Here is a 17,234-nt window from a genome sequence, read left to right on the forward strand (position 1 = left end):
AGCATGCACCTTACAGGAAGCCTTACAATACCTTCACCTCCATATTGGTGCATGAATTAATCAGACAAGGACACAGAGGGCATAAATGCCAAGCATAGTAACATACTTTGCGAGCGGTAATAGCACGCTCGAATGTTGCAGGACTGAAAAACAACAAAAAGGCAACGACAGAGCCACCCCCCCCCCACACACGCACACAGACACATGCACACACACACAGACACACGCACAGACACACGCACACACACACGCACACACACACGCACGCACACAGACACAGACACGCACGCAGACACACGCACACAGACACACGCACACAGACACACGCACACAGACACACGCACACAGACACACGCACACAGACACACGCACACAGACACACGCACACAGACACACGCACACAGACACACACACACACAGACACACACACACACAGACACACACACACACACACACAGACACACACACAGACACACACACACACACAGACACACACACACACACAGACACACACACACACAGACACACACACGCACACAGACACACACACACACAGACACACACACGCACACAGACACACGCACACAGACACACGCACACAGACACACGCACACAGACACACGCACACAGACACACGCACACAGACACACGCACACAGACACACGCACACAGACACACGCACACAGACACACGCACACAGACACACGCACACAGACACACGCACACACACACACACACGGACAAGACTGCTAAAGGTGTAAGAGTGGAATAGTGAGTGAGTGAGTGAGGCGAAGGAACTGTAACTAATTCAGATGGACGGCATCTACTAAATAAACAAATTACACCAAACTGGGGTAAAGCACACCTCAACTTTCACATCAAAGCTCACGACCAAACTCAAACACAAACCCGTTAGCTTTTCATCGGGGTTCGAACAAAAGGCCGTTGATCCTCGCTGGACGCCACAGGAGTGGGGAGGGGCGCTATGTCAGCAGTGGCGGGAGGTGAGAACACGCTCGTGGGCTCTTACTGTGCCGCTCGAGGGGAAAATGGACCGTATCTGAGAAGAGCCTTGTGTTTCCGAGAAGGCGGAACGGAGCGTCCTCTTAAACCCAAACAGCGTCACCAGTGCCATTGAAAGGCCATTCACACCTTTTCTGGCTAAGAGCGGCTCTACCCGGAGATAAAGGGATGAAGGGATGAGTACTGAAAGGCATGCGGACGAATCTGGGCACCTCACGTGCGTGATGTGTTCTCTTTCCTTCTTTCAATATAATACTGCTTGTAAATTTGGGTTATTAAATACTTTGACCAGCCGTCCATTTTCTCCTAAATTAATTCCTTGGGTCTGACAGAAATTCGGCGGTTTAAAAAGAATCGCAGTCTTCAGGCAGCCAATCAGATTCACCGTTAACGAATGTAATAACTGCAGGATGATATAAGCCTCCGAGACCAAAAGTAGCAAAGTGGATTTGGCAGGGTTGCAATTGGACATTCATTTCATTCATAAAGTTGCTAATAGCCTGAGAGGTAGAAGATGATTAAAAACACACCAGGAAAGCAGTCAGCTGCCATACGCATGTGCCAATCAAATGACACACACATACACACACACACACACACACATGCACACACGCACACACACACACGCATATACATCTGCAGTGCTGTCAGATATTAATAAACCTATGAGAGGTCCAAAAAACCTGAGAACACTCACTGCATTAATATTCAACTTTGTTTTAAGGGATGGCACACAACACTTACATACAGAGTGTGGGAAGTAGAGAGAAGGAGAGAGATAGGCATCACAAATTATATATTCAACCTCCTGAGGCACACTAAAAATCCAAAAATATTGGTGGAAAAATCTTACCATTGTCTTCGATGGAGAAATAGAAAATATCACTTGTGGCACTGTCTCCATCTCGAAGTACGTAGCAGACATGCATGTCGTCAATGTCGGCTGAGAAAGAGGCAGAAAGAGGTGCTAAAAACACATCAGTGTAACGGCTGAGAGGGTTTTATAATCAAGCACTTATTCCACTTCCAAAGCTGTCTTAAAATACTTATTTCAAGATTTTTCAGATTACACGTAATTTTCACCCACTAAAAAAAAAAAAAAGATTCAGGTTTAAAAATGGAGAATCCATGTTTTTAAATGTTTGATAATATTTTAACCGTTTGCAAATCACCACTGAAATATTTGCTCTGTAATCACAATGTAATCACAAAAATATGAATCATTTGACAAGTAATGCATTTCTTTTTGGTAATCCGCTAAAAAGTCAGACAGACAGAGGGCTGTAGTGGAAAATGTTCGCCTGTGTAAAAATGTTCATTTATGGATTTCGTATGTCATTAAATCATATCACGCAGGCTGAGTTTTGTATTAAACAGGAGGCGCTACAGCTGCAGAACGCCAGCTGACCCTGAGCGGAAGACCATGAGAACTCTATGTACCGCCAGACCTCACCTGCCTGTCTCACTCCCTCCCGGACACGAGCTTTTTCAGTGGAGGCTGTATTCAATATTTGATGTGAAAACAGTTCTCGTCAAAGAAGCTGACTCATAAACTGTAAACCCATCATTTTCAAAGACCCACAAGGGAGCAGCAATTTTATTTACTGTTAGCTCCCACTCGGCTATGATGCCCTTGAAATATTAAAACAGAACCCCGAGAGGCAAGAAGAATCTGAAAAAAGGAATATGGCATTGAGTATATCATCTCTTCCAAAAGTATTGCTGGCATCTGGTGTGTTGTTCGGGTGTTGTTCTAGCAGTGAATAATCCAGGGTTAGCCCTGTTCTTTTGCCAAAAAAAAAAAATTCTACATGACATAATCCTTTTAGAGGTGAATCTGTTCCAAGGCAGAGCTGTATAATCACTCTGAAATTTAGAATAACAGTTTTTCTAAAAGGAATAAAAGTGAAATCAGCCTGGAGTATTTTTTAGGATAATTATTAGTTAAGAACCAAACCTTTGTCATGCAAATGTAATAGCTACACGACACTCTTTTCAAAGTGCTGCCTCCCACATCCAATACAGTTCAACATCTTTCACACTCCACTGAGCTGTAAGGTGTCTGTGAAAATAAAGGTCTTTATGTACTTTACAGACAATTTACCTTTTGAGGAAGCTTCAAGATATTTCAGCAGCCAGGTCACAGGAGTAGAATAATTCAACTTTAAACACTATGCTATTCACACATAGTGACTAGTGAGTGTTGTGAACAAGGTTACCTTGCGTAAATGTGGTGATGCTGGCATTTCCTTTGCTCAGGTTGATGAGGTAGCCGTGCTTAGCGCCCACCGCGACTCTAAAAGTCACAGCTCCACGAGCGCTGTCTCTGTCCTCGGCCTTGAGCGCTTTACTGGTAATCAGGAACCCCAGGTGTCCTGTGGGCAAGGTTCTTAGCATTGTACCACCCTTGTTGACCACAATCTGCGGGATGCCATTGTCGACGGAGAGGATTGTGATCCTTATCACCTGCGGCTTGCGCGTTTCGAAAACCGTGTCGGGGAAGACGTAGAAGTCCGCATGGGTCCCGTCTGTGACGGTGAAGGAGAAGCTGTCGGAAGCCGACTCTGTCCCGTCGTGCTTATAGCTGATCATGTTCTCGTTCAGGTCCTGCTTGGTGAAGGTGGTGACAGGCCGGGTGTTGTTGAACAGGATCTTACCGTGGATGGGCAACTGGGTGACGGTGAACTTTAGGAGTCTGTCCACAGTGTCACGGTCCTCCACCGTCAGCTCGAAGGGTGTGATCAGCTTGCTCTTGCCCTCGTTGACCACCAGCCCATGAACGGTGACCACGGGCTTTTTGTTGTCCACGCCGCTTATGGAGATGCGGAAGGTGCGGAACACAGGGTTGTAACCGTCAGTCACCTCAAACTCGAAGCTGTCCATCTTGACCTCGTCGTCTGCGGTGTGGACGTAGTAGATTTTGCTGCCGGCCAGCTGAAGCTGAGTGAAAGACGCGACGGGCATGCCTGGGGTGTCGGTGCACTCTAGGTGGCCACGCGTGGGGGCTCGCGTGATGGTGAAAACCAAATGTTCGTCGGGACTGTTGAGATCGCTGGTGCTGAGTAAGTCCGTGGTCAGGATCACCCTGCCACCTTCTTTCAGAGACACGCCTTTGCTAACAACATCAGGGAACACCATGTCTATTCCGCCTACTGTCACATAAAAGTACCTGTCAATTAGCGGGTTGATGCCATCAGTGACATCAAACTTGATGAGGTCACGTATTCCCTCTTGGCCGTTGTGCACGTACACCATCAAACTTTGATCCACCTCACTTTGCGTGAAGTTCGTTCCAACGGTTATGTTCTCTAGTGTTCCAAATGGGGTTTTCCTTTGTAAAAATCCCTGGTTGGGACCATATCGGATAATGTAGGTAAGGGTGCTGTCCTCTGAGTCAAGGTCTGTGGCTTTTAAAACTTTGTTGTTGATTTCTTTCACTTCTCCTATCTCTATTTCAAGGCCATCATTAATTGCCATCCTTGGAGTTTCATCGTCCACTGGGATGATCATGATAACGGCTGTTTTTTCCACTGTGAATTTGCCATCGGTGAGAAGAATGTTAAAACTGTCCTCTGTGGTCTCTGAATCATCATGCTCATAAACAATGCTGGAGGCCTCTCTTATCTGCTCTAGAGTAAAGTTTGTCACGGGGACAACACCCGAGGTTAACTGATTCACAACGATTCCGTGTTTGGGGGGTTTAGTGATGATAAATGTCAGCTCATCTGTGGGAATATCCGCATCGACGCCGTTCAGTATAGGCGTGTCGATGACGACGTTCATGCCCTCCATCACTACAAACTCTCTCATGTGGATCTCCGGCTTCTCGTCATTGGACGGGATTATTGCAATGGGGAAAAAGTGCCTCTCCGAGAAGTTGATGCCATCTGAGCATCTGAACGTGAACCTGTCTTCAACTGGCTCCACCTCTTTGTGAATGCTTTGGACATAGTAGATATGGTGCTGGGTTATGTCTTTGATGGTGAACGCACTAATGGCAGTTCCAGACCGGGACTTCTCCGATCCCGGAGCTGGAGAGATGTTTTCCAAGTAGCCTGATGTGGGCTGAACAATGACTGTACACAAAAGGTCATCGTTGGGAGTGTCTATATCGTCAGCACTTATGTGCAACGTTTGAATGACGTTTTTCTCACCCTCAACGACAGTGAATTGGGGCCCTACAAACACCTCAGGAGCTTGGTTGTCTACTGGCAGTATAATCACTTGCACTCGAACACCCTTGATTTTATTTCCTCCCACGGTCCACTCATCAGACATATCGGTGAGCGTCAGATTAAAGAAGTCCTGTTTTACAGCGAGGCCAATCTCTTCACTTGTGTGCGTATACGCTACCAGGCCACTAATGATGTCAGCTTGAGTAAATGTATTGGACCGCACCCCATTGACCAGTATGTCACCAAACACTGGCGGATTTTCTACTATGAAGGTCAGCCTGAGGTCATCGGTGTCCTCGTCTCGCCCCTGAATTACATTGGTGGTGATCTCTGTAGCTCCATTCTCCAGCACGTCAATGTAGGAGCCAATGGTACCTTCTGGAAGGTTTATTATTGGAGCCTCATCGTCGACGGGCTTCACATTTATCTTGATGGTAATCGGGACAACATGGACCCCGTCACTCACATCGAGCTGAAAGAAATCATTGGTGGACTCGTCTCCGCTGTGAACATAGGAGATCCTGCCGTTAGAAATATCATCCAGATTGAAAGAACCCCCCTTGGTCAGGCGGATCGATGTGTACATGACCTGGCCGTGCAGAGGAGGCTGGGTGAGTGTGAAAGAAATCTTTGCGTGGTCCGTGTCCGGGTCTGCGGTGTGAAGCTCCGTGCGCGTGATGCCATGCGTGCTCCGCTCCAGGACGCTGAACCCTGTGTTGGTTATCTGGGGTGGCTTGTTGTCAACAGGCTGCAAGAAAATAGTGAACACTCCGCTGACGCTGTTCCCTGCTGTGTCTTCCACAGTGTACTGGAACTGGATTACATGTGGAGTTATTCCCAACTCCAGATCAGGAGGCTTGTATGCAATCTTATGGTGATTTATCTGCGCTTGGGTGAACTCTATGACCTCTGTATTTGGAGTCTCTGTCAAAACGATGCTTCCCAGAAGACCAGGGCTGTTTTCATCGGTGTCTGTCGGTGGTTGAGTGATGGTGTACTTTAAGTCCCTGTCGTCTGAGTCCAAATCAGTATAACGCAAGAATTTCTTACGGAAGTAGGTGAGCTGAAATTCATGTACAGTCAGATGCAGGGTGACGCCAGGGTACAGCTCCGGGGGAATGTCATCAACTGGCAGAATTTTGATGACAAAAGAGTTCTCCCCTGACTGATTCGGTGGATCATTATCATCTTGGACTCGGAAAACTACCTGATCCATAATGGCCTGGGTGTTGTGAGGCCCCACGTGCCTGTAGAACAGCTTCCCATCGGTAATGTCCTGCTGGAGCCACTGTGTCACTGGCTTTTCGTACATCTCATCTTCAGAATTAAACCTCCATGTGGAGGGGTCCTCTGGCGCATCCGCCTGGCGGAGCAGCACCTCCCCTACGCTAGAGAAAGGAGGCTGCATAAGAAATGTAATCGTTGAGTCCTCTGAGTCGATGTCAGCAGCACTGAGCATTAAAGGGGAGATAAGCACCATCTGTTTTTTGTACACCACCAGGCCTGTGTTGGCGTTGATGATGGGGGGCTCATCGTCAGTTGGGACCACAGTTATGGGGAAGAGGAATTCCACCTCGTGCTTGCCGTCCGTCATGCGGAAAATGATGTTGTCGCTGTAGGTGTCGCTGCCGTCATGCTGGTAGATGACAGCGCCAAGGTCAAGGTCCGCTGGCGTAAAGAACTTCCTCCTGGACCCCAGGACCGTCAGCTCTCCATGCTTCAGCCCATCAATCACCGTCACCCTCACATCATTCAAATTGTCCTCATCGCTGATCTGCAGGCTCTGTGAGCTGGACAGCGGCCTGGACTGGCCTTCGTACAACAGCTGCCCCGTGTTATGGGTCACAACAGGAGCCAGAGTGTTCATGGGCTTAACCGCAATCATGAATGCAAAGGGATCTGAGACAGCTCCCTCTGTGTCTACAACCACAAACTCAATTTGGAAAATCCTCTCAACGTCTGAATCCACGGATGGAGGCTTGTATGCTATTTTAAGATCCTTCAGATCCCCCTGATAAAAGGATGTGATCGGCAAATTCCTATCGTCTGTGCTAACAATGTAGCCTTCCTCAAATGATAAGGGAGAGGTAATGTTGAAGATTAGGTCATCGGGAGCCGATTCAACATCCTCGGCGGCTAGCATGTCAGGGGTTATAGCGGTCATCACAAACTGGTTGACTTCCATCATCATCATGGCCACAAAGCTGGGTTTAGGAGCCATGTTCTCCTCACCCTCTTTAATGCGCATCATAATTTGGAAAAACTCCTGCTTCACAACGTTACTTTCCTTGTCTTGTAGTTCTACGTACATTGGGGCATAATCTCGGTTCGGAGAATGATGGGCAAAGGTGTGCTGATAGCGAATGTTCAGCATGATAAATTCATCACAGTCAATCATTTTGCTTAATTTACCTTCATCGATGAGCTTTCCATACCTGGGCAGAGCACTGGCACTAGCAAGAGACGTTACTTTGCACTGATAAGCGTTTCTATCGAAAGTAAACTCAAGAATTTTCTTATCGATTGGATGACTTATCCCAAGCAGTTTTTCCACTGTAACGGGCATGTTTTTAGTCAAAATCTCCAGCTGAGTAAACACCACCTCTACCTCCATCATGAACGGAACGATCACCGTGTCGGTCTGTGTGTCATATCGAAGTTGGAGTCTCACCCTGTCTTTGGACGGGCTCCGTGATCCGAAGTGCGAGTACTTCACGTCGTTGGGACCAAATTCACACGGGAACTTTTTAGGTGACAGCTGACCCGGTCTCTGTGATAAAGGGTCGTTATCCAGAACAGTCAAGGTGCACTTGTCTCCGGGTTGAACCTGGATAACCAAATCGTTGACCGGATCAACAAAAACAGACCTGCCGAAAGGGACCCTTATTCCGTTGTTGGCGACCAGTATAGCATCCTCAGAAAGCTCTGACCTTAAGCCATAGGTTAGTCCAAAGCTGTCCGAAAGCCGTGTTTGATCTGCCAAAGTCATTCCAGTGAAAAACAGTGGAATAAAGACAGACATGGCAGTCTTGCGTCGTTGCGCGGGGGGATTCTTAGCCATTTGTAGCGCGAGTCACAGTGACTGTAAAATGTTTCGGACTGTACGCGAGCAAAGATGCACGAACGACAAAAGTTCAGATAAAAACAGCGCGGTCCTGGAGAGCCCTAAGGTGCACCATTCTCCTCGAGCAGCAGCCTCCAGCATAAACTTCATGCCTCGCGGAGCAGAGTGGGGGTGAATCACGCCCTCCTTTCACACAATTGGGCGATGTTCACGGCGGAGCGCGTTCGCCAACTTGTAAATGGGCGCGAGCAATGTCAGTCCCCGGCACGGGCGCCACGCGCAGCGTTAGTTCGGAGAGATTCTTTCTTGCAGGACGCATCCGTGAAGAGTCTGTTACCTACACTGCCTCAAAGCACTTTTTCATCAAAGCGGCTTTTTTTTGCATGTTGCTATTCTTTAAAGTGAATTAAGATGGGTTGTTGTTTTTTTACATACATTGATAACGTTTGAAATTTTGTAACAAAAACATTTGCTTTTGGTGTATTTTTTAAAACTTGAAAGCGCTCTTGCAGAAAAAGCCTGAAGGGGCATTAGGCGGAGGAATACTTAATGGGGTGGGTGGGTGGTGGTGGTGGTGGTGGGGGGGGGGGGGGGGGGTTCTCCATAGGCGTCTCATTGCTCATTGCTTCAGTTCCCTCTGGTGGTAGAAAGGTGGTAGGAGGTTCTGAAAACCTTTAAGCGTTTGTGCTGATAAGCAGACGTTTATATTGTGGTGCTGGTCGACGTGTTTGTCTAACTAACTTAACTATCTTTGCCTCCAATGTTAATAGACTGTAACCAATGACTTGGTGTATGTGACTTCAGTTGAGCCGAGACCATCCAAAACTGGTTGGCTTTCTTTATGTGTCGCCGTTTGCACTGTGTTGATCAAGTCATTCTGGTTATTTAGGTCAAATGTTTCTGGGTTCTGAGCGTGTGATGTGGTGGATTGACTGATGCGCAACACCTCGGCCAGGTGACACCCAACACCTGCTGTCCTAGAGTGCACGTATTAGGCTCTACAGCCCTACGAATGAGAGCTATGTGAAAGATAAACTCATAAAATTTCAAATATAAATTATGCATATGCAGAATGAAGTTAAATAAAATATATATATTTTAGATGTACAAGCGGTGAATTTTTGTTTAAAAAGTGCACAGTGCTCATTGGCAACGGTGATATACATATTCTTTTAATGTCAGGAAAATGCAGTATTAGCCATGCCAATTTAGATTAGAGTTACTGCTACTGAATGTGAGATTTTTTCCCAATTTCTCATGGACAGATTTTCCTGTATTTTCTGGGTCCTTTGTGATTATTATACATTAAAGGTCTTGCAGATATAATTGATATGATCTGTCAGTCTTCTTTATTCCTTCCCTGTGCTGTATATACAAATGCAAAATTGCCCTAACACGTTCAGAATTGGTGAGCTAGAGAAAAGACACACCAAGTCTAACAGGGTTGGGAGGCAAAGGTTTCATATACTGGCAGAAGAGAAAATGTTCTTTTTTATTGTTGTTGTGGTGGTAATTAGACCCACACTAATACAAACAAAAACAACAACAATAACAAAACGTTGATTCTTTCCCATTGCACTTTCATGACTCTTCCCATCATTACTTGTGTTCAGGAAAGAAAGCAATAAGTACAATTTGAAAATGCATAAATAAACAGGGAATATATTGTTATATATATTTTCACAGTCTTTCTACTAGTGTGTATGAAAAAAAATGTACTATGGAGTATTACAATGTAGATTTCTTATAAAAGTGGAATTTCTCATTAATCCGTGTGGAATTCTGTGCTGTTAGCGCTGTCGGTTCTGGCACCGGCTGAGTGGATTAGCGATGCCCTCTGATTTACGGGACCGCTGTGCAGCCTTCTGATTTACAGCCATATCTTCATTTCCCTCCCAGCCATGGACCTCAGAACGTCTCAGACTAATCTCCACAACAAGACGTACCTAGCCTTTGAGTTACTGCGAGACGTCTGAGGTCTTCTCGTTCACTTCCAGCTTCTCTGTCATGGTGATTGCTAAAACAGCACACAGTGCTGTCCAAAACTCCTCTTTGGTGTATACAGATGTTTCATTGTAGATTACGGAGACATCCTTGCACAGCCTTCAACCACACCCGATGAGAGAGTAACGGTGTTACGATGGGAAAAGGAAAACACCTGTATTTCCAGACAAAGGGGCAAGGGAAACCAAAACTGGAAGTTGGAATTGCTCTCAATTCTCCTCGTTTTGGAACCTAGCAGATGGTTCAAATGGTCATGCAGTTGTTCTCTGAGGTCTACAAAGCCATGGTCTGCATTTATGTTCACCATGCGGATAAACCACAGAAAGAGCGACCAGGCCACCAACAGTTTCACAACTTCCTATTGCGTGGCGGTGGAATGCTCAAAAAGCCAGAAAATCTGTTGGCACAAACATTTCCAAGGGCAGTGGAATTTGACAGAAATTAATCAAACTTTAACGCTGCTTGAATGAAAAGAATCCTGTTGATATCTAACACTTTGGCCCCTGTTATTACCAGCATCAACTCAAGTATACTGCTACCATTCATCAGTTAAACAGTGAATCAGACTGTCCCTCAGACTTACCTGTGTGATTCCAGACCCTGCAGTACCTGTACTCTATATCTGACTTCACTGACTGTCAAATGGAACTTGTCAGTACATTCCTCCATTTAGATTTTTGCTACCTTGTCTTTTACGCAAAACAAGGACAAGCGTCTATTTTCTGCATTAAATCATACTCGTCCGTGGCATTTTAGTACAAGCTGAAGGTCTGTTTTACCAGCAATTTTTACAGGGTTTCTTTAGCAGGTTGGCAATTATATATTTTAACAGTTCCTTGAAGTAAAAACTCAGATACACAACCCAGTGCATCAGTTATATCTTATCAGGTCCAGATTTATTGAGAACACTTATAATTCTCACAGAGTCCAATGGATTGCACCAATATAGAGAAAATAACCAGTCATGTAATATGCAAGAAGGAAGATAGGGACCACCAAGAAACGACTCTGGGTAAAAAAGTAGAAATACCATGATTACAAATACAGCAGTTTAGTTAAACTGCCTGGGTCACTGGTCGGGTCACTGGTCGGGTCACTGGTCGGGTCACTGGTCGGGTCACTGCCCACGGGTCACCGCGGTTTGTTCTGTCTCTTTCTGAAGGATGATCTAAGGTGACAGTTTCCCTTTTTTGTAGTTGTGAGCTGGTCTTTCCACTGGAACAATTGCTGAGCTTATCAGCTCTATTTTTCACTCCCAGAAGCTTTCTGTGGTGACAATAGAGGCCACAACAGAGGCCACGGGCCTCGCTGATCTCATTACTGCTATTTTAGTTAATTACTTCACCGGCCATGGACGGCCTCTGAAGGAGCATGCTCTCCCACTCTGGGCCTTGTGGAAGCCTGTTTGTTGAAAACTTGTCAAAACAATTTCTGCCGTAGGTGGGTTTAGCTATCGGAGGCCAAGTCTCTGCATGCCAGAAATGAACGCTTGAAAGCTGAGTTATTGGAAACAGCTCACAGCTCAGCTGAGCAAAACGCTACGGCCCTGCTACATAGTGTCTCTAACACTACGCTACGTCCCTGCTAAATAGAGTCTCTAACAGCACGGTATGTCCCTTACACTACGCTTTGTCCCTGCTACATAGAGTCTCTAACACTGTCACAAGCTGCAGTGGAAGTGAATTAGTACCCAGAGCCCAGCACAAAACACTTTGTCAAGTTTGCATACAAAAAAACATAAACTGGCTTATGTTTCACATAAATCTTGAATACCTTCATACTTCCTAACTTGGTACTGGATTGCAGAAGCAAAACTGATCTGGTTAACACAAAGGAAATGACTGAAGGCAAATCAGTGCGGCATTCATCTTTTGGTCTAACTATGCACACTTAATACTCATTTCACCTTTTTGCATGCTGAGGTTGACTCATTCAGACATTCCTCTCCAAAAAAAAAAAAAAAAAAAAAAAGTTTCATTTTGTGTTAGCTTTCAGGAGTAAAGATGTACAGTAAATTGGCAGTCAGCAAGGACACTACTATAGCAATACAAATTATTTTTTAAGAATGCAAACTGAGATTGATGTCACCGTTATATGCTTGTATGCCACGATCCATTTTGAGGAACCATTTATGTCTCACATATTCTACATGCTCAGTTCACGACTCTTAACTGACTCTGAACTGACACAACTAGAGAAACCAGGGAAAGACTGGCCCGACACTGGTCTTGATACTTAACCCTGTGCTTGTAAGTATCTGTAATTTTTTCCTTCTGGAAAATGGATTTGACATTTTCATGTTTTCAACATCCCCCTTCACTCTGCCCTTTTTTTGTGGAGTTACTATGGTAACTAAGTGTATAGCACATTGTGTTGTATGCAAAATCCTGCTGGAAGTGTGAAACATTCTAAATATACAGACAAACGATACATATATAAAGGACCTGACAGGTGACATCTCGGAGAACCTAGAGCACTGACACATTTGGTACGCATAATTTCCTTTTTCAGCTCTTGGTTACTAGGCAAATTTATCGCAGTTATTATGTGAAAGACAAAACAGACGGAGCCATCGTAACGCTTCGCTTGTGATGCTGCAAAACGAGCAGCCAGCCGACCATGCGCAACAGGAGCCCGAGTTACAAAGCAGGGCTGTGGAGACGAACTGCTGGGATTAGTGAGACAGAGAGGTGCTTTCGATGCTTCCTGGCTCACCTTTAACCGATAGCATCACCTAACGTTTATTGACCTCCGACTGTACGCACTTAGCAGTGGCAAGACATGCTTGAGAACACTAGTTTTGCAGGACCGTCCCTAAAAGAATTACACAAGCAGATCTGTTTTAACCTTTATGGTTAAAACAGCTCATGCTTTCTTTAATGGCTTTGGGGTCTGTGTCACTCCTTTCGAAAGATGACGACTCTTCACTGGTGGGTGATCTACATCTACAGTGTTAGCAAACAAGATTTCAGATGTCTACTCTGAAAAAGATTCAGTCCCCGAGGAAAAATGTGATCATCGTCAAGATCAGGACGGATCACCCGGACAAACGGTGCAACAGCACGACGTTAGTGGCAGTATGGGTCTAAAGTGGAGCAGAAGCAAACGGCAGAGAGGTGGAGGCACAGAAAGCACGTTGTAGGTGTAGTCGAACGTGTGTGCTTAAGGCGAAAATCCCAAGTGAAATGAGGGAGCGGTAATGGAATCACAGTACAGTCAGTGAACACGAGCAGCAACTTCGAAACGTCGGGGCTCTGCAGTAACACGGCATGAGCAGCAGGTGGGGGCTGATGGTGACAGTTGATGACGGGCGTAATGTTGGGTGGAGGGACAGGACATGGGACCGGCCAGTACTCTAACGCAGTTACAACCTTCAGACCGAGCTAAACTGGTCGATGGCATTTTTTAAATGGATTTACTGGGTGGAGCAGTCTGAATAAAGAGGTTTATTGGATGATTGTATTAAGCACTTTATGGGTCAGTGTTTCAGGGAAGCGTGCTAAATGTGCTAAATCAAGCACTGGAGGAATAACAGTAAATCGGCTCTTTTCTGATCTTTTCAGCAGAATATTTGTGCTGAGTCCTCAAAGAAATCTGGTTGAGTTACAGCTCATATGTTTTACAAATTGGCACTAGATGGCGATGTAATGGCACAAGTGATATTGCATTATGGTCCCATTAAAAATGTATTTGTGGGGTTAATATGAGAATAATTGAGCTTACATTATGGTGAAAACATACTGGAGTAAATTCTTTTAAGCATTAACCGTTTCTTCTTAAATGTACTGTTTTGCTTTAAAACATGCCAAATGTCTACAGTGTGCACAATTATTTGGCAAGTGTCATTTTATTATTGAACAGCTACAGTGCTCTCAGTCATTTCATTACTGAACATTTCATTTCATTATTGTACAACTACAATGCTCTCAGTCAATCCAAAATGTTAATAAACCTCAGAACTGAATATTTAAGAAAGTAAAAGTGAGGTTTTGGTTTTCTTAGGAGAATATCTGTGTGTGCATAATTATTGGGCAACTATTAGTGTACAGAATTATGTAACTAAATGAAAATTTGTTTATTTTCATTTGTTAAAGTGAGAATAATAAACAACTTAATTTACAAATAAACATTTCATGACATTTAAAAAAAATTCAGTGACCAGTATAGTCACCCTTCTTTTCAATAACAGTCAAGCCTTCCATTCATGGAGTCTTTCAGTTTCTTAATCTGTTGATTGTTGACAATCAACAATCAATCAGCAACCACAGCCTCCCAGACACTGTTCAGAGAGCTGGACTGTTTTCCTTCACCATAAATCTCCCATTTAAGAAGGGCCCACAAGTTCTCAGTAGGGTTTAAGTCAGGTGAGGAAGGGGGCCATTTCATTATTCTTTCATCTTTAAGGCCTTTACTGGCTAGCCTCACAGTGGAGAACTTCGATACATGCAAAGGAGCATTGCCCTGCATAAAAATCAAGGTCATGACAGATGCAGACTTTTTCCTGTACCACTGTCTTCTAAAAACTGGGAGTTGATTTTGAGTCCATCTTCAACCCGAAAAGGTCCAACTAGCTCATCTTTAGTAATACCAGCCCACAGCAGTACCCCACCTCTACCCTGCTGGTATCTGAGTTGAAGTGGAGCTCTGTGCCCATTACTGATCCAGCCACAGGCCCATCCATCCATCTGGTCTGTCAACAGTCACTCTTGTCTCATCGGTCCATAAAACCTTTGAAAAATCTGTCTTCAGATATTTCTTGGCTCAGTCTTAATGTTTCACACCTTATGCATCTTGTTAGTGATGGTCAGGTTTCAGTCTTCCTTACCTTGGCCATGTCTCTGAGTACTGAACAGCTTGTACTTCTGGGCACTCCAAGTAGGTTGCAATACTGCAATATGACAGTACTGGAGGATGACAGATTCCTGGTCACTTCACGTTTGATTCTCAAATCTTTGGCAGTTAATTTGCGCCTTTATTTTCTCAACATGTTTCTTGCGACCCTGTTGACTATTTGCAATAAAACGTTTGACGGTTCTGTGATCACGCCCCAATATCTTAGCAATTTTAAGACTACTGAATCCCTCCATCCCTACTGCATCCCTCCTAAAATCTTAAATCTCTTTTTTTTTTGGCCCATTTTGCCTGAGGAAAAGAAGCTTCCTAATAATGATACAAACCTTGATATAGGCTGTTGATCTGCATAGGCCACACCCTCCCTCATTACACAAATACACATTACCTGATATGCTTAAATCCAATTAGCATTCAAGTTTCTACAGCTTGGAGTTGCAAAATATTCATAAAAATGATGATATGGTCAAAACACTCTATTGGCACTATCTGGCATGTGCTCTGGCACACACTCCAATGTTAGTGCTGATTGAATGACATTAAAGGATTAAAAAGCACTAAAAGCCCTTGGAGGGTGTTGTTCTGCATCTTGTCTGCTTCCCCTCCCAGAGCCAAACTGCACGGCAAATGACCAGCAACTATTTCACAAAGTACATTAAACACATTTTCAGTAATTCGATCTTGTCTACTAAGACATTACAGTAAGTGCGTTTGTTGCTAGTGTTTTCGTTTAAATCTGGTCCCAGTGATAGTAGGGGCGTGGCTGAGCCTCATCTGAGAGAGAGAGAGAGAGAGAGAGAGAGAGAGAGAGAGAGAGAGAGAGAGAGAGAGAGAGCATTCTGTGTGCTTTATGTTTGAGCACAACAGCCTGCCTCTTCTCCCCTTCCTGAGCCAGGGTTCACCACAGTCCCTCATCTGTTACTGCTCACATCATCCACAGGTGGTGAGCAGTTTGTGTGGAGTTTTCCACAACACCAATGTCTTTTTCTGCCTTGTGCATTTGTTTAATCCAACCAATCAACACCCTGCATTTTCTGGAAAGCCACATTCATTGCAGGCAATATGTCCAGTGTCACCCCGACATTCGTCTGAAAATGTTGGCTGGCGTGATGCTGTTGTCCTACACATTTTCCTTCATTCCTCAAGCCATTCACAAATAGGTTTGTCAGACCAGGGAAATGCTAAAATTGGCAGTGCAGGCATACCTCAGCTCCCAGCCCAGGGCCGCGGAAAAAAGCTTCCTTAAAAGCATTATGGACCTGAAGGTCCGTGGTGCTGTAACAGCATGAGTTCTGGAATGTGCTCCTCAACAAGACCAGACCCACTGAATGAGTTTCCTGTTGCCTTTGCGATAAGCAAACACATAGCATAACTTTTTATGGCTATGCACGCTGTGCCAGCAATCAGGGACTGATAAGGACTTTATGGATGAAAATGTGAGAATCAGTATCTTATCGGAAATTAAATAGGAGATAAAAACACAATACAAACATTTCTGTATTTGTAGAAACTTTGTAACTGCCTTTGCGTTTGCACCAGAAGACTTCTTTATCTTTGTTCATAACAAACACATAATGTGTCAGTTCTGCTGAGCATGTACTGTGCATCTACATACACCACATCAGTGATCTGCTGAGTCTAGTGCTTTATTCCTCACAAATTTTTGTTTGTTTGTTAGTTTGAGTTACTTGCGACTCGACAGCAAGACATTAACGGAAGAAACGGCTGTTCTGTAGTACAGGCAATGGTGCGTATGAAAAAAATCACGACTCTGCGCAGTACAATCACCCCCCAGCATTTATCTGTCTGCATGACAGCTGTCAGGTCCGCATACAGCTCCAACCCGCCTCTCTGACAAGCCGACCACGCCCACCTGGAACACCATCACCTGAGCATTAGCTAGTCATACCTGCTTCCCAACTAGTACTTCTCTCTCTCTCCCTTTGCGAAGTATTGCTTACCCTTATAGAGCATATAGCTTCTGCCTTTGAGTCTCTGACACTGTTTCTTGTTTGTGTGATTAGCTGCTTGTGCCTTTCGCTTTTGTACCTCTGCCTGTTATGATCTCCTTTTTTTTTTTTACTTTTGCCTCTTCTCTGTCTCCATTTTTGTGGCCT

At 44.8% G+C, this 17,234-nt stretch overlaps 1 protein-coding gene across 1 annotated transcript in view; it reads right to left on the minus strand.

Annotated features, from left to right (window-relative positions):
• frem2b (FRAS1 related extracellular matrix 2b) overlaps positions 1–8,531 on the minus strand; it is a 55,899-nt gene extending 47,368 nt beyond the window's left edge. Inside the window, exons 1-2 of the mRNA XM_035534500.2 lie at positions 3,243–8,531; positions 1,877–1,966 (exon numbers count right to left, since the gene is read on the minus strand). Coding sequence (XP_035390393.1) covers positions 1,877–1,966; positions 3,243–8,259 — 5,107 coding nt within the window. The 5' untranslated portion in view covers positions 8,260–8,531. The remainder of the gene's footprint in view (positions 1–1,876; positions 1,967–3,242) is intronic.
• Positions 8,532–17,234: the final 8,703 nt, after the last annotated feature.

The sequence above is a fragment of the Electrophorus electricus genome, chromosome 17 (assembly GCF_041902795.1).
Source record: "Electrophorus electricus isolate QZ-2024a chromosome 17, ASM4190279v1, whole genome shotgun sequence".
NCBI lineage: Eukaryota > Metazoa > Chordata > Actinopteri > Gymnotiformes > Gymnotidae > Electrophorus > Electrophorus electricus.